At 41.8% G+C, this 22591-nt stretch overlaps 1 protein-coding gene across 1 annotated transcript in view; it reads left to right on the forward strand.

Annotated features, from left to right (window-relative positions):
• RPA1 (replication protein A1) overlaps positions 1-21559 on the forward strand; it is a 53158-nt gene extending 31599 nt beyond the window's left edge. Inside the window, exons 6-17 of the mRNA XM_081162260.1 lie at positions 811-903; positions 3206-3338; positions 4440-4542; positions 5770-5838; positions 5956-6148; positions 6306-6445; positions 6786-6934; positions 9541-9673; positions 11835-12011; positions 14884-14991; positions 17524-17610; positions 19115-21559. Coding sequence (XP_081018386.1) covers positions 811-903; positions 3206-3338; positions 4440-4542; positions 5770-5838; positions 5956-6148; positions 6306-6445; positions 6786-6934; positions 9541-9673; positions 11835-12011; positions 14884-14991; positions 17524-17610; positions 19115-19219 — 1490 coding nt within the window. The 3' untranslated portion in view covers positions 19220-21559. The remainder of the gene's footprint in view (positions 1-810; positions 904-3205; positions 3339-4439; positions 4543-5769; positions 5839-5955; positions 6149-6305; positions 6446-6785; positions 6935-9540; positions 9674-11834; positions 12012-14883; positions 14992-17523; positions 17611-19114) is intronic.
• Positions 21560-22591: the final 1032 nt, after the last annotated feature.

Here is a 22591-nt window from a genome sequence, read left to right on the forward strand (position 1 = left end):
CAAAAGCAAATTCCAGAAATCCTATCATTTTCCCCCCAATTAGGTGTATTTTGCTATTTTAACATTTTCAACTTCATAAACATTTGTAGAAAGGATTAAGGCATTTCTTGTTTTCTGCTCGAGACACGTGTTCATTTCCCCTCCTTTCCTTTAAATCTTCCTGTTTCCTTGACGTACCTGCTTCTGAACTCCGCTCTCATCTCTTCCTGCTGTGACAGTTCACTAGCACTTCATGGTACCTGAGGCTCTTTCAACTGATTTTCCACCACTGTCAGTTGCAAAATAAGGTGGCTTTGTTTGGGAGGGAAAGGCTAGAATCCTTTCTGAATGTCTGCCTTCCTTTGAAGCAGGAGCACTTCAGAGACAATTGAACTGCTTTTAGGTTTTTCTTACCACCCAGCTTTTTCTTCTAATAGATCCTGCCGCGAGCACGCAGTTCTGTTGATGACATCGATTTGTTGCTATGGAAATAGTGGTATTGTCACAGATTCAGCCCAGTGACTTTACCTCAGGTTCACAAGGGAGAAATGGGCAAGGCTTTAGGGGAGAACCTCATTAAAACGGAAAGCTATCAATTATACGCAGGTGAAAGGTAAATGGAGCCAACCTTTGATGTAATGAAAACAAAAATGAACCGCCCAGCAAATTCACTGCGTGCTATTGACTGCCCCAGCAGGAATGCCGACCCATGAGAGTCTTTGACAGAATCAAAAAAAATTCTCATTTTCTCAGAGTATTTCTTCTACTCAAGTTTAAATCTTTTAACCCAAATTATTTGCACCAAAATGCTCTTTCTCTTTTGATCCTCAGGACATGGGCAGCAGCAGGTAGTTCCTTCTCTAGCCTCAGCAGCCAGTCCACCAACCAGCAAGCCCCAGCAGCAGAATGGGAGCTCAGGAGTAGGTAAGACTGCCACACGGGGATACATGCTGATTATACGTGTCAGGCTTTTGAGTAATGTTTTGAAATTTAATCTGGGACAAAAGGGAGTGTTCAGAATGCCATTCCTGACAAAGAATAAGTCCAATTCTTATTGCAAAGTATGTGATTGAAAAAATGATTAAAGATAGTCTTTTAAAGGTACTTAATATGCCATTTTTTGTCAGAATGATATACTGTTCTCTGTTAATAGTATTTCTGGTAGTTTCTCACATCTTAGGTTTTACGCCCTCTTGGCTTTGTGAATTTACATAGCTTTTAAATTCCAGCCTTTTAACTATCTAGGATCTGCTTATTAAATTTGGCCTGTTTCACTCCACATTTCCCATTTTGGGCTCTTGAGCATTTGTCTTAGCTTGAAGACAGTGTCATTTATATTGGCCATAGGTTTGCTTCTCGTCTTAAGGATGAGAAATAGTTTCTTCTTTTAACTTTCTCTGCAGCAGGTCCTGGGAGGCTGTAATGGAATCGTTTTGTTTCCTTCTGGCCTTTACTTTAGGAACCACCATTGAAAATGATGATTTGTAGAATTTGGTTGGATTTCTCTTTAGAGGCCCCTTTCTCTGTACAGCTTCACATACACCACATCCTCTCCTCTCAACCAGTTTCTATTTTTCAATGCTAGGACTTTAAAAATGGCAAAGTTACGTCAGTAATGTTTCTGTGAAACTTTTGAAACATATGACTTTTCCCCCATTGGCCTTTGATGTTTTTATCTGCCTTGCAAAATCTATCTACCTACTTTCTATCTCTCTCTCTTCATAAATGGATGTATTCATACACAGCTCTCAAATTATCTGCTGTTAAAGGTGGTGGAATATGCCTGGCCGGGCGTGGCTCAGAGGTTGAGCGTCGACCTAGGATCCAGGCGATCGGGGTTCGATTCCCGGTCAGGGCACATGCCCTTGTGGGCTCGATCAATGACTCTCTCATCATTGATGTTTCTATCTCTCTCTCCCTCTCCTCTTCTCTCTCTGAAATCAATAAAGATATATTTAAAAAAAAAAAAAAAGTGGTGGAATAGATGGTCTGAGATGGTAAATAATCAAAAAGTCACTTCCTTATGCTGAAATACAAATGTGTTATTCTTCTCCCACAGACTTATTTTCTCAGTTGTCGGTCTTTGGCTTATATTATTAATATTTAATTTTTAAAATCTGTTAATGTTCTCTAAACATACATCAGCTGGGTGGTAAAAGAAAAAAGACTGGATATGTATTGAGGGGAAGCTATGCGGCATGAAAACCGGATGCGTGTGTGTGTGTGTGTGTGTGTGTGTGTGTGTGTGTTCTACATAATTGTATATTATGTATTAGGTATGTATACACATGTATTCTACAAAGCATGTGTGCTTCTTTGCATAATCATTACTGCTGTGTATGTAGCCGTCTTTCAACTCTGCAGTTAGAATAAAATTTTAAGATCTGGAGCAGTCTGTATATTTTTTACTAAGTGCTGCAAATACCTAGAATAGTGTTGTACATGCAGTGGAAACTCAATAATGAATGCTGAATAATGGTGGGTTTATACTTCTAGCCAAATTCCATTATGAAGAAATGTTTTTATATAGAAGATATGAAATCATTGGACTGAAATATATTATCTGAATTTGGAGGTTGAAGCCTTATAGAAACAGTGTGCAGAGGAATCCATGTGCTTATAGGCTTTAATTGCCTATTCTTTCCAAGTGGAGGCAGTTGCTTAGGCTTGGATTAGGAGGCAGAAGGGGTCCTGGTAGCCAGCCACCTACTTGTCCTGAACCAACAACTGAGTCTTTCCCTTTGTTCCCAACTGAACCCAGTCCCATAGACTTCATTCTGTACTTGTCAGGCCTGTAGACCAGTTGAGGACTGGGAATTTTCTAGGGGTATTTTGAGGTGATATGTTTGTGACGGACATCCTTTACCTTGGATGGTTCATTCACTATGACCTTTCCTCTTGCTCTTTTTCTTATGCAGCTAGTGACTTTCATCAGTTTTACCAGTCAAGGAGATTGATTTTCTTTTTCTGACCCATTATATTGCCCATTGAGAGAAAAGTTTTAGAAGAGTGGATCAGTGTCTGGGTTCATTTAGCATTACAATCTTGACCTGAGGACTTAAGTCAGCCTCTTGTTTCATCTGTATTTGATTTTCATATCTCCTGATTGCTAGAAAAGGAAAAAGTTTGCCTCTTGTTTTGTTATGATTTCACCAGTGATACCTCAGTAATTGAGAGTTAATTTAAATAGAATAATGATTGTCCTTTCTTGTGTTTGTTTTTAAAGGTTCTACTGTATCTAAGGCTTATGGTGCCTCAAAGACATTTGGAAAAGCTGGAGGTGCCAGCCTAGTGAATAGTTCTGGGGCATCACAGGCCAAAGTGGTACCCATTGCCAGCCTCACCCCTTACCAATCCAAGTGAGTTACTCCATAGAATAAGTTCAGGATGTGCTTACAAAGCAATAGAAGAGGGTATTATGGGCTCTTAAATATGTGTGAACTGTAACCACACATAAAATAGGTTTCTTTTTTTTCCTGAGGGGCAGGAGGGTACAAATTGTCGCAACCTTTAACTCTCTTATCAGACAAAAAACGGCCAAAAGAGAGCAGTCTGCCAATGCCTGGTGGGCTCGTTCATTTTGAAATTTAAAATGTTTAATGCTTGAAACATCAGTTGATAGTCTTATGAGTAAAACTAAATATTTGTTCTAATTCAGAAGGCGTTTATCGCCTCATCATATAAATTGGTGACTTTTTGTCTAAAAGAATGTTGTTCTGCTATAGTTGGCTAAAAGAATCTCTACTGTTTGTATTAATCACATTAATATACCCTGAAGAGATATTTCTTTTATATGACTTTGTTCCATTAAAAATTAATTTTAGCGGTTGCATCCTTCAATTCTTTGCAGTGTAGGGAAGATATGTTCGCCTGTGAAATAAGTAAAGTAACTAATGTACCCAGCTCCTCCGTTCAGGATGGGTACCAGGACTGCATGTCAGATCTTGTGCCTCCTCTTTTTGTGGCTTCTGAGTTCATACGGCTTTGGCGTGTCTTGCTTTGGTGGCTTACCGACACCACGCTCTATAACCTTGTATTTCTATCCAGCGTGTGTTAGAAATGAGACAGAAGTTTGACGCCAGCTGTATCAGTTCCCATAATGAAAATAGTGCCAAAATATAATTGCTGGTATTACTGCATTTTCTCGCTTCAAACCTTTCATTAAGGGGGTATTGTTGCCTTGGTGATGCTTTTTGGAGAAGGGAGAGAGTTTATAAATTTGCTTATTTGACAGGAGAATGATTTAGTGTTAAGTCACCTGTATGTTATACTGTTTGCTAATTCTATAAACTGTCAAACCTTTGTGTCACCTTCGGGTTTAATTGGGTGGATTAAAATACAGCTTCCATTGAAAAATGAATTAGGCAGAAGATAAGAAAGGCTATTGGAAGGTGTTAGGGAACCTTTCAGATCTTTCCCACGTGAGACTCTGACACTATTATAATCTATTTGGTTTTTAGGTGGACTATTTGTGCTCGGGTTACCAACAAAAGTCAGATCCGTACCTGGAGCAATTCCCGGGGGGAAGGGAAGCTTTTCTCAATAGAACTAGTCGACGAAAGTGTGAGTATTTGTCAAGTAGGGAAATAAGAGTGGTGGACCCTGAGACACAGAAGGCTGTCTCCGTGCAGACCTATGGGATGAAAAACAATGGGAGTCCAAAAAGAACCATGATTGTTACTGTGTTTTTCCTCTTTTGTAGTCTTTTACCTGGGGGCCGAGGGTTAAAGGTCATAAATAAAATCCTTGACCTTAAACGAAAGCATTTGTAGCAGTGGAAATTAGTTTTCTAAATGTATGAGGAGCCTCGTGGGCAGGAGAAACCAGAGATGCTCTGTCTGACTCTCTGGCAGGTTTAGTTGAGGCTGTAGGAGGAGATGTGTGCTCAGGAGCAAAGTGGAGCTTTGAGCCGCATCGGAAGGCACAGCAGCCACCTTGGTAAGTGAGTGGTTTTGTGGACTGTGCAGATTCTGACTGTGCAGACTCTACTTGCTTTCCTTAAACAAAACTATGGTGAGGGGACAAAAAACCCAAGTTGTGGAATCTCCAGTCTTCATTAGTTTCGTTTTTAATTCCCAATACTGTATGTACTTCAAGCATTCTTTTCAAACTGCCGCATACTTCCTGTTTGTTCAAACCTCTTAAGGGCAGCAAAAAATAGGTGGTTTGTTTTTGTTTTTTGTTTTTGGAAGATGGAATGACACCCCAATTTACATATTGACTGTAATGCCTTGATCAATATCAGAACCTAATTTTTTACCAAATTACTGACCTATTCTGTCAGTTGGCAAAAATTTCAGCCATTTATTTAAGTTTTTTATCCATCTGTAGCATTTAGACTGACAAAAAGCAAAAGCAAAAATCAAATCACGAGCAACTTGAAAACATGACTTACTGTAACGTTTTTGGCAGTGACTCCTGAGCATGAACTAATTCCTTGCTTAGTGCAAGTGCGAGGGAGGCTGGTGAATCATCGTGGTTCCCGTGGGCTTTGGTCGTGTCACTCAGTGTTCGGGTTGTTTTATTTTTGTTGTCAGAATATTCAACTCATCATTAGATTTGTTGGGGTTTTTTTGGTATTTTATTTTTTTAGGTTTCTAACTTGAGGCTAATAAAGTGCGTGATGACAGTATCAGCTAACTAAACTTACATTGTTTCATGAGGTTAATAACTCGAATATGTGAGTATAAGATGCGTGTTTCCTAAAGATGTCATTTGACACTTAAAGTGTCCTGGTTTTTGCTGGCAGAACTTGGTGAACATGATTCTAACCTCTTGCCCCATCCACAGGGTGAAATCAGAGCTACTGCTTTCAATGAGCAAGTGGACAAATTCTTTCCCCTCATCGACATGAACAAGGTATGGTAATGCTGAGTCTAGAACTGAAACGTCCCTCTGAGGGCTGTGTGCTGGTAAAGGGTTTTTTACATCCGATTGGATGGGCTGCCCCATGTTCCGTGGCTTGGACTCTTGCAGGTGTACTATTTCTCTAAAGGCACTCTGAAGATTGCTAACAAACAATTCTCAGCTGTTAAAAACGACTACGAGATGACCTTCAATAATGAGACTTGCGTCTTGCCTTGTGAAGATGGTCATAATTTACCTACCGTTCAGTTTGATTTCACAAGGATCGATGACCTAGAGAACAAACCCAAGGACTCCCTGATAGGTAAGTCTGTGTCTGGGAGCACAGAGAGGGGTGATTGTCAGTTCTGTTTTCCACACACAGAGGGGCGGAAGACTTGCCTGCTTACTGTTCAGCCTTCAGTCACACTGTAGTGGGAGCCTTGACTATCTCGAGCTAAAACATTGTGCCTGTGTTTTAGACATAATTGGGATCTGCAAGAGCTATGAAGATGCCACTAAAATCACAGTGAAGTCTAACAACAGAGAAGTTTCTAAGAGAAATATCTATTTGATGGACATGTCGGGGAAAGTGGTGTCTGCTACTCTGTGGGGAGATGATGTAAGTACTTGTGCTGAGCAGTCGCAGCACATGCGGAAGGCAGTGACTTGTCCTGTAGCCCCTGCCCAGTGAAGAATTGGGCTGTCTTGGGAATGCTGGAAACCCTTCATTTGATTTACTTCTGTGAGATTGGTATGGTTTAAGTTTTACATAGTGAAATGCTGCTTCTACATTAGTCCTGATGTATCTCTGAGAAGATTCTTGCGTGTGAGGTTATCTTGTACAGTAGATTCCATGTACCATTTATTGCTTTCACCCTGGTATTGACTACTTTCCTTGTTTTCTGTAAAAACTGCCAGTGACACGTTTGTATTTGTCTGGGATTTTTGTTGTGCTGCAGGCTGATAAATTTGATGGTTCCAGACAACCCGTGATGGCTATCAAAGGAGCCAGAGTTTCTGATTTTGGTGGACGGAGCCTCTCTGTACTATCTTCCAGCACGATCATTGTGAATCCTGACATCCCAGAGGCCTATAAGCTTCGTGGATGGTAGGTGCCATGGGGCTAAACAAGGGGGCTTTTTGAGCTTGGGCTTTGAGAAGAGCTGGTTCTTTTGGTTCTTATGATCAGTGTGTGAGCTGTCTACCGAGCAGAGGGCTTTGTAACTGAATGGAGCAGTTCCTATATTTCTTGGTGGCGTTATACCTTCTGAGAGGAGGGCTTTAAAGCCCTTAAACTGACAAACCTGTAATCCCATGACAAACCTGGAGAGCCGGAGGAGGAGGCAATTAGAATGGAAGTGCTGCTGCCGACCTCAATCCTTCCAAAGCAGGGTGAGGCCGGGCTTAGCAGCTGTGTGCTGGAGGCATCTCTCTTCCGTGGGCTAAAGCCGTGGGCTACTGCGCTGTGGGGGAGATTGCTTTCTTTTCTGGCCAGTCTTTCGTGCCGATGGCGTCTTCTAGTGTGTACTCACCGGACTCTGATAAAGTGCCCCGTGAGAACAACGGGCTTTTGTTGGCGTTTTATTATTCCCAAAGCACTCAAGCGATGAGGGGAGCCTATTAAAACCTGGCTCTGTCTAGCTTTTTAGGGTGTTAAAACTCTGCCTCAGAAGAGCACTTAAACTGAAACATAGCATGCAGGAATTGATGTCAGGGAGAACCCGCTAGCTCAGTTTAAATAATTTGTATAGCTGTAGTCACAGGGGGAAGTGTGTCGGTTTCCAGCTAGGTTTTAGAGCTTAAGGGACTAAAGAATTAGCTCACGTTACATACTCCTGGCTTTTGTTTGGAGTCGAATGGGAACCAACAGAAGCACTAGTATTTGAATAGTTTCATGAAACATCTACTGGAGTGCTCATGTCACTTAAGGCAGCCTCATGAGTGTGGTCCACAGGTATCTGTATTTATTCTGGTAGCTGGCATGGCGTTGTGTTATAAGACAGGGCCTGTTAGTAGTCTGACCAGAAATAACCACAGCTTTGGGTCCTTACTGCTTTATTTTCTTTCAGGCTCTGGAGCTTGACCCCAGGTTAATGGCATGCCCACATTAAGGTCTTTATATTTTACTCGTCAATAACCATCATCCCGGTCAACATAAAAAGACATGGCTGTCTCCAAAATAAAATAACTAGGCATTGATCTAAGAGGTTCAGCTCACACAACCCACTAGACAAGGACTGGAGATGTTTAGATCTTGGTTATAACAATGTAGAATTTTATTGTAAGAAGGGCTGTCTCTCTCCTTGCTCTGTTGACTCCTGATGAGCTGTCTTTGGTGGCAAATGTCTCCTTGGAGTTTTTGAAATCGTAAACTTGTGTAGCTAGTTGTGGCAAAACAGATTTATGGACCTTGCTGTGCCTCTGTGACGGATTTAGCTGCTTACCTGACAGAATGAGGAGCAATTGTCTGCAGCTTAGGGCAGCATCCATTGCAGTAGATGGTCTCTTTTTCAGGAGCCTATTCTGTACGTGGCTAGCTTGTCGTTGCCCTCCTTTTGGATGACATTGGCATGTGTTTAATCTCAGACTCACTATTCCCTGCCACAAATTTGTTTCTGAGCCACTTTCTCCCTGGTCCCCTTTCCTTCATGTTGGCTGATATGTGATCAAGAAGTATAATCAGCCTGGCTGGCGTAGCTCCACAGTCGAGCGTCCACCTAGGATCCGGGAGATCGCAGTTTGATTCCCGGTCAGGGCACATGCCCGGGTTGCGAGCTCGATGCCCAGCAGGGGTCGTGCAGGAGGCAGCTGATCAGTGACTTTCTCATCATTGATGTTTCTCTCCCTCTCCCCTCTCCCCTCTCCCCTCTCCCCTCTCCCCTCTCCCCTCTCCCCTCTCCCCTCTCCCCTCTCCCCTCTCCCCCCTCCCCTCTCCCCTCTCCCCCCTCCCCCCTCCCCCTCCCCCCTCCCCCCTCCCCCCTCCCCCCTCCCCTCTCCCCTCTCCCCCCTCCCCTCTCCCCTCTCCCTCTCCCTTCCTCTCAAATCAATAAAAATATGTTTTAATAAAAAAGTATAATCAATTTTAATAATAACTTAATACAACTTAATTTTAACTTCAATATTGGCATAAGTAAAAATCTCACTAAGAAGGTAAATCTACAAGAAAACAATACCTTCTAATAAATTACTTGGGGTTATGTAATCTTTTGGACTCTGTATCAGGCTTAAAAGCTTTTTCACCATGGGAACATTTTTTTGCTACCGTTACAATATGTTGGCTGTCACTTTCTATACTGATACATTTCAGTGATGGTAAAAATGCAGCCACTGGTGGAGAATGAGCATCAGTAGCCCAGAGAACTATACTGGAGCTCTCCGTTATTGCTTTTTTGTTACTGACTTTGCAGGTTACTGTTTCTTTGGCCTTGGGCCCTCTGGCCAGTGTTGATATGGAAGGCTAATTTAAGAAAAGGTTCTGTGGTACTTTGGCACTGTCTTGACCACTGGGGGGCATCAAAGCAATTGAGATAAAAAGAGGTCATTCAGTTTCTTCAGTAGGCTAAAGATACAATGAGGAAGATGCTAATTGCTTCCCACAGGACTGTGACCTGTGAAAGTTGGGTGGGGGGTGGATAGCCTGTATTTGGCATAAAGAAATGAGTGGCATAGTCAATAAGTACATAAAGTGCCTGTCATTCTCTGTTTGTTTCTCAGGTTTGACTCAGAAGGACAAGCCTTAAATGGTGTTTCCATCTCAGATCTAAAGGGTGGAGGACTAGCTGGAAGCAACACCAACTGGAAAACTTTGTATGAGGTTAAATCGGAGAACCTGGGCCAAGGTGACAAGGTATCCCACATTCCTGACTTCCTTCACAGAAGCACGTAAAGTGTGCAAAAGGATGTGTTTTCAAATCCGATGTCTGGTACCAGCTGTCACACATTAATTCAGAGCTGTGATTCTTAACTGAGGCTCTGGCCAGAACATGGCGTGATGGTTGGGAATCGCTGCCAGGGAGCAGTAGCCATGCTCCCTAATAGGAGTATGTTATCTCCCTCAAGTCCTGCGGACAGAAAATGTTAAGAACTCTCACTTAGAGAGTTAATTCTTAGAGGGATCTTAACAAGGTGTCATAAGCAAGCCATAAGGCAAGTTTATAATATAAACTGCCTTTGGGCCCATATTTCTTTTCTGTGATTGTTTCTACAGATTGAAATGCCCGCATACCAAGAAGGGAGGTTTTGAGATTATACATACAGCTCACATGGAGCGTTCGTCAGGCCCAGTGTCAGACATCAGGCAGTTCACCTGATCTTTCACCGGCTGCAGAATATTAACCTGTCCTGGGCGGAGGGTTGCCAGTGTCTCTGACAAGAATCGGCTCTGGCATTTGCCTTTGGTTGCAGCTTCCTTTTCCACGTTTGTGTAGAATGACCCTCCTCCCATCTTGAACTAAACCTGTATTCTGTCCACAGTTTAATATTTAAATTACTTATTTCTCCTTTATGCTTCCCCCAAACAGCAGTTCCTGCTTTGTTATTTTCATACTATACAGTATGGCCTTTACTCCCTACTGGCTCATTTTGCCGTTTTCCCTTATCACCTTCATTGTCAGCTGCAGCTGGCAGTGCTGTTATACAGCTCAGCTTTAGACAGGTCTGTTTGTCCTGTTAGAGGGACAGCCACTCTTTGGGTTCTTGTCACCCAGTTTTTCTCTAAGATCTAAAGGTAGACATTCTGTAATAAGAAATCAGACCTAGAGAGTCCCTGTTTGCACCCAAACTTTCAAGTCATGCTTTGAATCTGGACCTTACCTGGAAATACAGAAAAACTTGCCCGGCTGGAGTGGCTCAGTTGGTTGAGCACCATCCCATGCTCCAGAAGGTTGCTGGGCCAATTCCCAGTCAGGGCACATGCCAGGGAGCGTAGGGAGGGCAGGAGGGCAGCCAGTCAGTGTTTTTCTCTCCCTCCCTCCCCCTTCCTCTCTCTAAGCATGTCCTTCGGTGAGGGTTAAAAAATTTTTTTGTTTGAAATACAGAAAAACTCTAGGCATTCTCCTAGGAGGCTTATTACTTTTCTATTGAGCTCTCTAGATTGAGGACTCATCCAAGCTCTTTAAACATTCACATGATTGTTTTGCCTCTTTTGGTCTGAAACATCAGAAAGTCCCGGAAGTTGCTAACCTGGCTCTGAATTCAGAGTATACCCAGAGGGACGTGTTCACCCTCAAAAACGATCCATCCCATATCCTTCCTATGAGAGTTAAAAAGCGAAACAAAGAGCGACAGCATAAAGCCCAGCACATGACTTAGTCCTCGCTGCATCTACCTGTCAGTGATTTCCCACTTTGAGTGCCCTTGTTCAGTCATTTTTGCATTCTGCTGAATTTGATGACTTATACCAGGGCTTGACAAACCAGCCCACAGGCCAAGTCCAGCCTGCTGCTGCCTGCTGTAAATAACGTTTCTTTGGAACACAGCCATGTGTTTTGATTTACGTATTGTCTGTGGATGCTTTGCCCACAACAGCAGAGTTGAGTGACTCCAGCAGAGACTATGACCGAATGGCTTGTAAAGCCTGAAATATTTACTACATGGCTTTTTATAGAAAAGGTGTGCTGACCCCTAACGTAGACAAAGGTAAAGGTTAATCTGAGCCCTAGTAGCACTGCTATTGTTTTTCATATGGAAGGATGATTGACCATGGATTCATTAGATTCTATTGCCTTACTCTGTATTTCCTAGCCTGTTACCTTCAGAGGGTCAGAGGAACAAGTCTTTGTCTCTCGAAGTCTTTATAACTCTTTTACTGTTAAGGAATTACATGCTTTCGAACTTGGTTTATTACCTTTTTATGGTTAAGTTTTATTAGGTTTCTTGGTTAGCACAAGTGATTTCTAAAGCTACACAATGACTTACTCCCTGTAATCATGTATCAGAAACATTTCTGTGTAAGGGCATGAGTGTAGGCCTGTTGGCTCAGTGTCCTGTGTCACTCTTTTCTCCTGAAGGCAGACTATTTTAGCTCTGTGGCAACAGTGGTGTATCTTCGCAAGGAGAACTCTATGTATCAGGCCTGCCCAACTCAGGACTGCAATAAGAAAGTGATTGACCAACAGAATGGATTATACCGCTGTGAGAAGTGTGACCGTGAATTTCCCAATTTCAAGTACCGCATGATCCTGTCGGTGAGTAGAATGGGTGGGTGCGGACCACTGTGGTGTTCGAGTCTCTGCTGAGTGCCAGGTGCTGTAGAAACAGCAAAAACAAGATCACTCTTGGTAGGAATCCTGCAGATGAGTAAGTGCTGAAGAGCCTATTATTTTTCCATAAATACAAAAGTACGGGGCCTTGCGACTGAATAGCAGTCAGTCCGCTCCCACTAAAAGCATTTTTTTCCTCCCAGAAAGTTGCATTTAGCTCTCCAGCTGATTTCAGTCACTGTGCATGTCATGCAATTACAGCATTGGTGGCACTTGCCTGTTAACTGTTATGAAGATAAATTAATTTGCACTGGCGTTTCTGGAGAGCAGCAATTATACGTATGCAGCTGATGCCTATATTTAGTTATTTTCCTCATGGATAATCTGTTCCTCTCGCCTCGGTAGAGCTGACTTCAGAGGAATGTCACTGCATGCTGATGTGGGGTTGTGGCTTTTTTGCATTGTAAGAATTATTTCTTTAAAGGTTTTTAAAACTTTTAAAATGAAGGGTGGATTTTTTCTGAGAAGTTATACTAAATGATGATAAAGGTACCAAAAAAAAGGGCACACTCATATTTTTCTAGAAGTTGACTTGGCAGTAATATACCGGAAGCCTTAAAAATATTTATTCTTTCTGACACAGTAAATACCAGGAGGGAATTTCTTCTAAAGAAATAATCAGAGATGTTACATCTCTATAAAGTTGTCTATTACCCTGCTATTTATTTTGAATACTTGGATATAACTTAAATGTCCTTAATAGTCTCCTGGTTAATTCCTTTATTGAATACCTATAGAGTGGAATACCATGAAGACATTAGAATTGTTGTTCAATAGTTTCCACAGTTAAAATATTTTAAAAGCAATGTTAATGAAGACTATTAAGTGACATAAATAAATGTTCAGGCTTTATTAATTGAAAATAGCAAATTTTAAGTGTTATGTTTTATAGTCTTAAGGTATGTATACAGACAGAAAACCAACTAGGGGACTGAATACCAGACTGTTGGTTATGGTTATTTCTGACTGATTTTTCAAAATTTCTTTTGCATTTTCCTTTTTTTTTCCTTCCCTGCAGTGAATACTTTTATAATAGGAAAATTTTTTTTTAAATCTTTTTTGATAAAAAGTAAGGCATTCCAGCTGCATCTGGTGTCGCTCAGTTGGTTGAGTGTTGTCCCATGCACTGAACGGTTGCCAGTTCGATTCCCGGTCTAGGCACATACCTAGGTTGTGGGTTTGATCCCCAGTCTGGGTGTGTATGGGAGGCAACCGATTGATTGATGTTTTTCTCTCTCCTTCCCCCTCTCCCTTCCTCTCTCTTCCTCTCTCTTTAAAAAAAAAAATCAGAAAAAAAACACCCATAAATATATATATATATTTATTATTTATTTATTTATTTATTTATTTATTTTTTAAAGGGATCCCACCTACCCTTTCTACAATCTAATTGCCCCTTAAAATGTTAATTCAACAAGAAATTTATATATTTAAGCTTCTTATATTCTGTAAACTGTACACTTCAATGAACTAAAATGAACAAAATTGTTTCAGATAGTTTATTTCATTAGCCTTTCTGTTAGAAGTTTCTTCTAAGTGAACTCTCTGGCACGTTGGTTTCATGTGACACTCACCCATGTATCTATTGTTGATGTTTCCGCCCTGGAAAGTGGGCGCCTTTGCCTCCAGGAGTATAGCATGGGGGGAACTGTAGGTGTGCACCCCAGTATGCAATATGCCCTTATATTTCTGTTTTAACTTCTCATTTCCTTATTTTTCATCATAACTTTGTACATTAAACCCCATGTATATGCAAAGTGAATATATAAAAGCACCAAAATGATACCTTTAAAAAACCACCTTTGCTCTATTTTTAAAAATTTTTAATTTTAATTTATTGCTTTTAAAGAGAAAGATGAAGGGGGGAGAGGAAGCAACATCAATTTGCTGTTCCACGTATGCATTCATTAGTTGCTTCTTATCTCTGCCCTGACCTGAGATCAAACCTACAAGCTTGGGGTATTGGGGCCACTGTCTAACCAACTGTGCTACCTGGCCAGGGCCCTCTTATTTGTACCTAAGCCTTTTACTTTTCCCTTTTAGCAGTTGGATTCTTTGTGATCTACTTTCTTCCTTGACTCCTCTATTTAATTTTACACCATGGTCCAACCGGAGATACTTGATGTCTCGTTTCTGTTGCTAAAAATTTGGGGGCTGACCAGAGCTCCTTAGCTCAAGCTTTTAAATTGTCTGGGATGCACAGCAGTGACTGAGAGCTGTCTCCTAGTGACTGAAGGACATACAATTTAAAATGCGGTGAACCTGCCCTGACTCATTGGAGGCTTGTTCAAACCTTTAGTCTAAAGGCCATCGCAGCTGGAGGGGAACTGAGTCCAGTGTGTCTGGATTCTGCGTCTGAAGGAGAGTTTAGTTGGGCTGTATCTGTATTGAGAGCTGAATCCACACATCCACAGCATAGTGTATTTCTGCTGTGACCGAGACATTTTATTTATGTATTTTTTTAAAATATGTTTTATTGATTTTAGAGAGGGGGGAAAAGGAGAGAGAGAAACCAATCAGTTGCCTCCTGAACACACCCAAACTGAACCCGCAACCTGGGCATGTGCCCTGACTGGGAATCGAACCGGTTACCTTTCAGTGCATGGACGATGCCCAACCAACTGAGCCACACCAGCCAGGGCCAGACTTACATTTTAAACTCTTCCTTTGATACTTTTCACATGGTGGTAATTATTTTCCCCCCTGGTGATTATTTTAATGAAATCTCCCATCTCCTGAATGTCTCTTCCTTTTATTATTTCTTTGCTGAAATAATACACAGTTGTATTTTTTTTAGGTAAATATTGCCGATTATCAAGAGAACCAGTGGGTCACTTGTTTCCAGGAGTCTGCAGAGGCTATCCTCGGACAAAGCACTGCTTATCTTGGAGAGTTAAAAGAGAAGGTCAGCCACATCTTTTATTATTACCGTAATAGTTCTTGTGCTGTAACATGGCTCTTCAATATTTTGGGGATTTGTTTCTTTTGGGTGTTGTATATAGTTTTTCAGTCTGATGATTATTTGAGGTGCTCTTCTGATTTTGTCTATTTTTGTCCATCTTGGATTTGCTGACAATCGGGTAATGAAATAATATAGACAAACGTGCCTTAAAAGCAGCACTATTTCTCCTATTACTGTCAGCACCAGAGTTGGTGTGCCTGTGGTCACTTGAGATATGGAAGGTATCTTCTTTTTTTTTTTTCTTCTTTTTTCTAATATCTGTTCAGAGAGAAGAAGGGAGAGAGAGATAGAAACATCAATGATGAGAGAGTCGTTGATCGGCTGCCTCCTGCACCCCCCCCCCCCCCCCCGGGGATTTAGCCCAAAACCCGGGCATGTGCCCTGACTGGGAATTGAACCATGACCTCCTGGTTCATAGGTCAACGCTCAACCACTGAGCCACGCTGGCTGGGCTGGAAGGTATCTTCTGCAATAACCTGAAATATAAGTGTGCCTTTTCAACAGAACAAACACCTTCCTGGAAGGTTGAGTAAAATGCTGGTTTAAAGTTACAGATAAGGTGCTTGCTGTTTTAGGTCATCAGATGCAATTTTTATGAAGTAACTTTCTTCCATAAATTAACTTTATCCATTTCATTTTTATAAATCTGAATTTTTACACTTTAGGTTTATTTAATGCAGAGAAAAGATTAATTATGCTAAACTTAGGAAAGATATTTGCTCAAAACATGTAAAGAAGACCAGTAAAACCTGTATTTTTGGGCCAAATTGGCATCTGTTGATTTTTTCAAATCAGTTAGAATACTTGTAAAAGCATAAGATAAAGGGATTTGACATTTGTTTGGGTCTGTTTTTCTTACTCTTTTCTGTCTTCAGTTCTGTCCCTCTGCCCCCACCTTTTTCAAATGTTGTCTATGAGATCTCTGGAAATAATCCCAACAAGCCCTTTTATAGAAATAACTGGAATTGACTTTAAAGTATGATGGTCTCTTTTATCTGCTTTGCCTGGTCCTCTATTTTCATATCGGATTGTAAGGCTCGAGGCAGCCTTCCAGGGTTTTTATGAGCTTATTGCATTTGACTTTTTACTGCTGGTGAGTGAGGACGTGGAGAAGCCCTTCCCTCGGGAGCCATGGTGCTCTTGGAGCACGTGCGCCATGCTTTCCCTGATACACGCTGGGAAGAATAGTGGCAACTGGTGTAACTTTCTGAAGGCTTAATACATTGCTTTATTTACATACCTGAAAACCCAGAGGACTTGTTTTGTGTGTGTGAAGTAACCTTTACACAGCTTTTTGTAACAAAGCCCTTTTCATGTTCCACGTGGCTTGCAAAGATAACACTTAGCTGATATGAACTATTAATTTTATATAAAGTTATTGTAAATTGATCCTATGCATATTTATATAAAATGCTTTCTCTAGCCCTAGCCAGTATGTCTCAGTGGTTAGAGCGTTGGTTCACGCATCAAAGGGTCAAGGGTTTGATTCCTGGCCAAGGGCAGGTACCAGGGTTGTAGGTTCACTCCCAGCCCCGGTCGGGGCGCATGCGGGAGGCAACCAGGCCATGTGTCTCTCTCACATTGATGTTACCCCCCCCACCTCCCTCTCTCCCTTTCACTTTCTCTGAAAAGCAATGGAAAAAATATCCTTTGGTGAGGATTAACAAAATTAAAAAGAAAAGAAAAAAAATGCTTTCTTTAATCCCGCTGTTAACCAGACTTTTTTTTTTTTTTTTTTTACAAACTTAATCAAATAGTATTTGAAGGGTGAGAGAACGAGGGAAAGGACTGCATAAAAAATTTTCCCCAACCTTGCCCACGTTAGCTGTCTTCACCTGCTCATCAAACCAGTAGCTGTAGATACAGAGGCTGAAATAGTATATATATGACAACTTGAACCTCTTTCTGAATTTTTATTCATTTTTTCATAATTCTTAATTTATAAGGAAGATGTTGGGCCTCAGATGTATTCCATCACAAACTTTTGAAGTTTAGGAATGTGTTTCCTAGAAGTGTTTACATTTTTTTATTGTGGTTAATATACATGACATAAAATTTATCATTTTAACCATTTTTAAGTTGTACAACTTATTTAGTACATTCACATGGTTGTACAACCATCACCACCATCTAGCTCCAGAACTTTTTCGTCTCCCCAAACTCTGTACCCATTAAACACAAACTCCTCTTTCCCACTCCAGTTCTCCCGCCCTGACCTCTGTCAACCGCCATTCTGTTTTCTCTCTATGAATTTCAATACTCTAGATATAGAGTATTTTTAACTTTAAATAAAATTCTACTTAAACAGGTTTATGTAATGAACTGTTACCTGTAGATTAGTCGTTCCTGAGTAATTTCAAACCACTAGAATGATACTTTTCTGAGATTTTTCTCAAAGTCTCTTTAAAACTCTGATAGATATTATCAAGTGGTTCAGTAGTGTCCAAGCCTAGAGTTTTGTATTTCTTTTTGCAGAATGAGCAGGCATTTGAGGAAATTTTCCAGAATGCCAACTTTCGATCTTTCGTATTCAAGATCAGGGTCAAACTGGAGACCTACAATGTAAGTAAGGTCATGGGCTGCAGAAGGGTTTGCATGGGAAACTGCTGTGTGCCACCCACCCACCCACAGCATTGCAGTACCAGCTATCAGTTCATTCTTGCTGTGTGCCAGTCCCAAGCTGAGCACCCTGCGTGTGTTACTCATTGATCTTCCCAACCTCAGGTACCATTATTCCCGTTTTAAGACGAGGAAATGGACTTAGAGGTTAAATATCCTGTCCCGTGTCAGGCATCCAGGGGGGAAAATGCTATATGATCTTTTCCGTTATAACCGGGGTTTTTTTGTGTGTACTGACAGAGAGTGATACTATGTCTAGTGGCTCTCATCTGCTACAAGGTTTGGGCACTAAGTCAGTCTATGAAACAAAGACCACATGTAGTTAAAATTACATTGAAAATTCCTTAAATTGCCCACAACATTATATAGCTGTATAGTCAAAGTAAAACAGCACTTACCATCTACTAGATTCTGTTCTGCACCCTTTACTTTCCACAAATTACCTCACTAGATCCTGACACTAACCCTATGTGTAGGAACTATTGTCATCTCCATTTTACCAATGAAAAATGTCACCTACAGAGGATAAGTAACTTGCCTAAAGTCATACGCTAACGAGTGGCAGAGCTAAGATTCCAAGCCAGGCAGTCCAAGTTCAGAGCTTTGCTCTTGATCACGCTTAGAAATAGGACTGTGTTGAGTAATTACTGAGCACACTAAAGTGTGTGAGCCCTGGGGCTAGACTCTGCTGCCTTTCTGGGCATCCCCCCATTCTGCCTCTAAAAGACACCGTTCAGTCCTAATGGTTGAGTGAGCGAGGAGAATTCTGAGAACATCTCACTTGTTTTAGGGTTAACTTGTTCTGGTGTATTGTTAGACCACCGTCTCCATTCCTGTGATAGATGCGCTTGTTTTTATGGGCATTACATGAGATAGGAAGTCAAAGTGTCTTTGATCCAGTGTCTGAGTGAAGTGGGGTCCAGGAGGGATTTGGAGGGTCATTCAGTCCCTTCCTGGTAAGGACGGGGAAGGTGAGGTGCAGGGAGGCTGCCTCTCCCAGAGCTGAGATGGGCCCCAAACCAGATTGTCCTCCTCTGCCGCAGGCGCTTTCTTGCTCGCCACACTCAGCTTGCAGAACTAGCTGTGGCTTTAGGCAACTTACTTGTCTTCTCTGGGTTCTTATTTCCCCCTCTACAAAGAGAATAAATTGAAGCGATAAGCCCTCTAAAGTCTATCCCGTTGGATTCTGGGTTTCTGAGTGTTGGGAGCATGAGGGAAGGATGGATGAAAGGGCCTGTGCTGAAGGGAGGCTTCTCTCCAGCCCCAGAAATTCTGGACTCGGCTCTCAAGATTTTTTCCTTTATTGGAATGACTGGCCTCTGAGTCCAGCCTGAGTTTGTGTTTTCTCCTGCTGGGATCATTGAAACCATTGCAGGAGAGGGGTTATCGCCACTGTGCCGTGCCACGGGCTTCCCTTCGTTCATAAACTGCTTTTCTCTTCTCAAAGGATGAGTCTCGAATTAAGGCCACAGTGATGGATGTGAAGCCCGTGGACTACAGAGAATACAGCAGAAGGATGATCATGAACATCAGGAGGAATGCAGCAGTGTGAGCGGGGCAGCCCTGATTGGGCAGAAGTTTGGAAATAAAGAGCCGAAATGAAATTGATGTCTTCTCACCCCCTGTGCGACAATTTCACACTAGCTACAGTGCCTAGAGCCTCTTTATGGTGGACTAAGCAATTTCCTCTCTTATGTGTGTCTCGAAACCCATTGGTGGGCAAAGGAAAACACGCTCAGATGGCTGTGGTGTAAGCTGTCAGGCCTACGGGGTCGGCCGGCGGGTAGTGTGGTGCCAGTCGCTCCCTCTCTCTTCAGGCTTTTGTCTGTTTTATTGAGACTTCATTATCTTCAAGCAGGAATTATGTCACGAGTAATTGACCCTAAATCTGCAGGCAGTGAAATAAATTTTATAACTAGAGGTTCTGCTTCTCCAGTGGTGGCACCTTCCCAGCCTGGGCTCCTCGGGAGGGAGAGCGGGGAGTAACTGTGTGGAACCTGGGTGTTTAGTAAGCACGTCTTCCTAGAATCCAAAGGCGCCCTCTTTCTAGAGGTGCCACATGGTGGTTAATGCCCGGAATGGCAACAGGGTAGAATTATTAATCAAAGACCAATCTCTTATATCTGAAGAATATCCTTCCTTCAGGGTTTAATAGACTAAGTCTGATGGGTCTGATATTAATCAAAATTGTCTCTTCTGAGGAAGGCTGATAAGCATTGACTTGCTGTCCCCTAGGGACATCCAGGCAACTACAAAGCTTTGCTTTAGTTTTCACTTCAACTAATGTTGCATTTCAATGGGCGCACACACACTTTTTCTACCTGTACATATTTCCTGCATTTGTGTTTCACTTCTTGATTAAAGCTGTGTTAAATAGGTGGGGTTTTGAAGGGAGAAGCCCTTTTTCCCCTTGCTTTGTTTTAAAAAACAGCGTGTTCTTTGCTTCTGAATCCTGCTTTCTCAGAATGCAGGGAGTTCTTGTAACTGGAAAGCAATTAATTAGCCTTCGTAATAAATGTTCACTTGGGGGAGATGTTAACTCATTTCAAACTCGAAGATTAGTCCAAGGCACGGAGATCATTCTTCCTAATGCTTGCAACCCTGAAATGCATCTTTAAAAGAATGAAAACACTAAAAACAAAGCCATTGTGCCCAAGAATGCTGATGATAAGGCACTTTGGGATTTTATTGATGTTTACACAGCAGTCTAACACCAACCAGGCTTTGAAATGTGTACAGACAGTGAGCTGGTAAGAAAACAGTAATTACGCTACTGGGCTTTTCAGTCAGCAAGAGCATGCTTGCTCTGTGTGTTCCTAATCATATTAATGATCTATCCGGTTGCTGCAACCCACCGCTTGGCGTTCGGTGCACATCCCTCTCCGAGCACCCAGGCAGCGCTGCAGTCGGCCTAAAGCGGGAGGACCTGGTTTTTGATTTGGGCAAGTGCGGCCTGTGGAGGCCCTTTGTGGAGCTTTCGTGATGATAGCCTGTCAGTTTCATCCTTAGCTGTCCTCTCAGGAGGAACCAGCGGCTCCAAGCAGGATGGCTCCCATGGCTCAGAACAGACACAGAGGGTCTTTTTCTCAGGCCTGCTGATCGTTTAGGCACATTTGAGTCTCAGAAGATGGTCACTGGGTTGTACCTGGTTCTCTGGCCAAGGCCTCAGTTTTTCTGTCTGACCTTGCTTATAAAGCAGTTGCTAGAAAAGTAAGTCTTCAACACTCTTCTGGATTGGCAAATTGTGGGGTGGAAGTGATAATCTAGCTCTCAGTCCAGTAACCAGCCTTCTGTATCTACCGCTCCCAGCAAAATTCCCTCTTCCCACCACATGCCTGTCTACTGGCAGTGTTACCGTGACGTGTTTCGAGTGTACCAGTCACTGAGTGTTCTTGGTGACCATGTGATGAAATCTGCATATCTACATGGGTGTGATTAGAAATCCACCGGGTGGTTCTGCGGGAGGGCAGCTCCCTCTAGGGAGGGTGTTTAGCAGATTTCCCTGCTAAAAATCGGATCACCAGTAGAGGAGCATCAGAAATTGGCTCCACCGTTATGCTTTTAAGAGATTTGGGTCCCTGAGGATTGCCTAAATAGATTCTGGCCCACAGTCCTTAGAATTGTCTTGTATATAGTTTACTCAAAAGCTGTTCATGCTGTTCTGTTTCTCATCTTTCACTTAGAGATCGATGTTTATTTTGCGTACACCATGACATCAGCGTTAAGCAATTAGGGGGAAAAAAATCTAATCATTTTGCCTTTATTTTAAATGGTTCTTGGATTCCCTCCAGTCTCATTGTGAAGGAGGCAAGAAAAAAAAAAAAGTAATAATCTGATTTCTGTCCATATTTTTAGTGTTTTATGCTTTCCATTAAAGCCTTGCTAATCTCTAGTGTGCTATTCTGACTTTTTTGAACTGCAGGGTCAAAAATTTCCCCTCCCCTGCTGCTTTTTTTCCCTGAGTGGCCTGTCTTCAAAAAGGATAAATAATATTGATCGTGGTATTTAATACACTAATGAAACCCATGGTTATTGACTACATAATTAATATACTGTCTAAAAGTGAAGTTTGGCAGCCCAGTATATAAAGGTTTATATTGACTTGTGTTTCTTTGGCGATATGCCTTCCAAGGTTTTATTTATAGAAAACAAAACAGGTTGTTCTGTCTCCTTTCCTTCTTTCCACTTGTTAGAAGGCCACTACTCACCTAGTAAATTAATTGTTTCCTTATCTCAAAGAGAGGATTTCTCCCTCCACCCCCACCCCACTGCCACCTTTTTATGTGGTTGGTTAGCTCTTAGATTTATCATCCACTCTGTCGGTAGAGTTCTGGCTTTTATAAACACTTTTACTGAGTGAGTATATTTTATTATTAAGCTGATGTTAAGTATTGTTAATGTCTGTTAAAGAAAGTAAAAAGGAAAGGAATGGGGCCATTTGGATCATTATTTCTTAAGCAATTCGTGTTCTTGCAGAAAAATCACCAGCAGATAACAAAATTCCCCATAATCCCACCAGTCAGCAAGAATCACTTGTGTAGCTGGCTGCTTTTTTTCTGTGCATAGTTGTGTGTAAGTATAGTTTTAATTAAAAAATGGGATTATACTGCTATCGGGGGATTTGGGGTATCCCTTTCCCCATTGTGTGCTGGGGGTGGAGTCCTTACAATATCTCGAGAAAAAGAATTTTCCGAGACTCGCATGGGAGGATGAGTGATTTTATTTTATTTATTTTTTTCAATATATCTTTATTGATTTCAGAGAGAGGAAAGGAGAGAGAGAGATAGAAACATCAATGATGAGAGAGTCATTGATCGAGCCCACAACCCGGGCATGTGCCCTAACTGGGAATCGAACCCCGATCGCCTGGATCCTAGGTCGATGGTCAACCGCTGAGCCACGCCCAGCTGGGCAGGATGAGTGA

The sequence above is a fragment of the Miniopterus schreibersii genome, assembly GCF_964146895.1.
Source record: "Miniopterus schreibersii genome assembly, chromosome: 16".
Classification (NCBI taxonomy): Eukaryota; Metazoa; Chordata; class Mammalia; order Chiroptera; family Miniopteridae; genus Miniopterus; species Miniopterus schreibersii.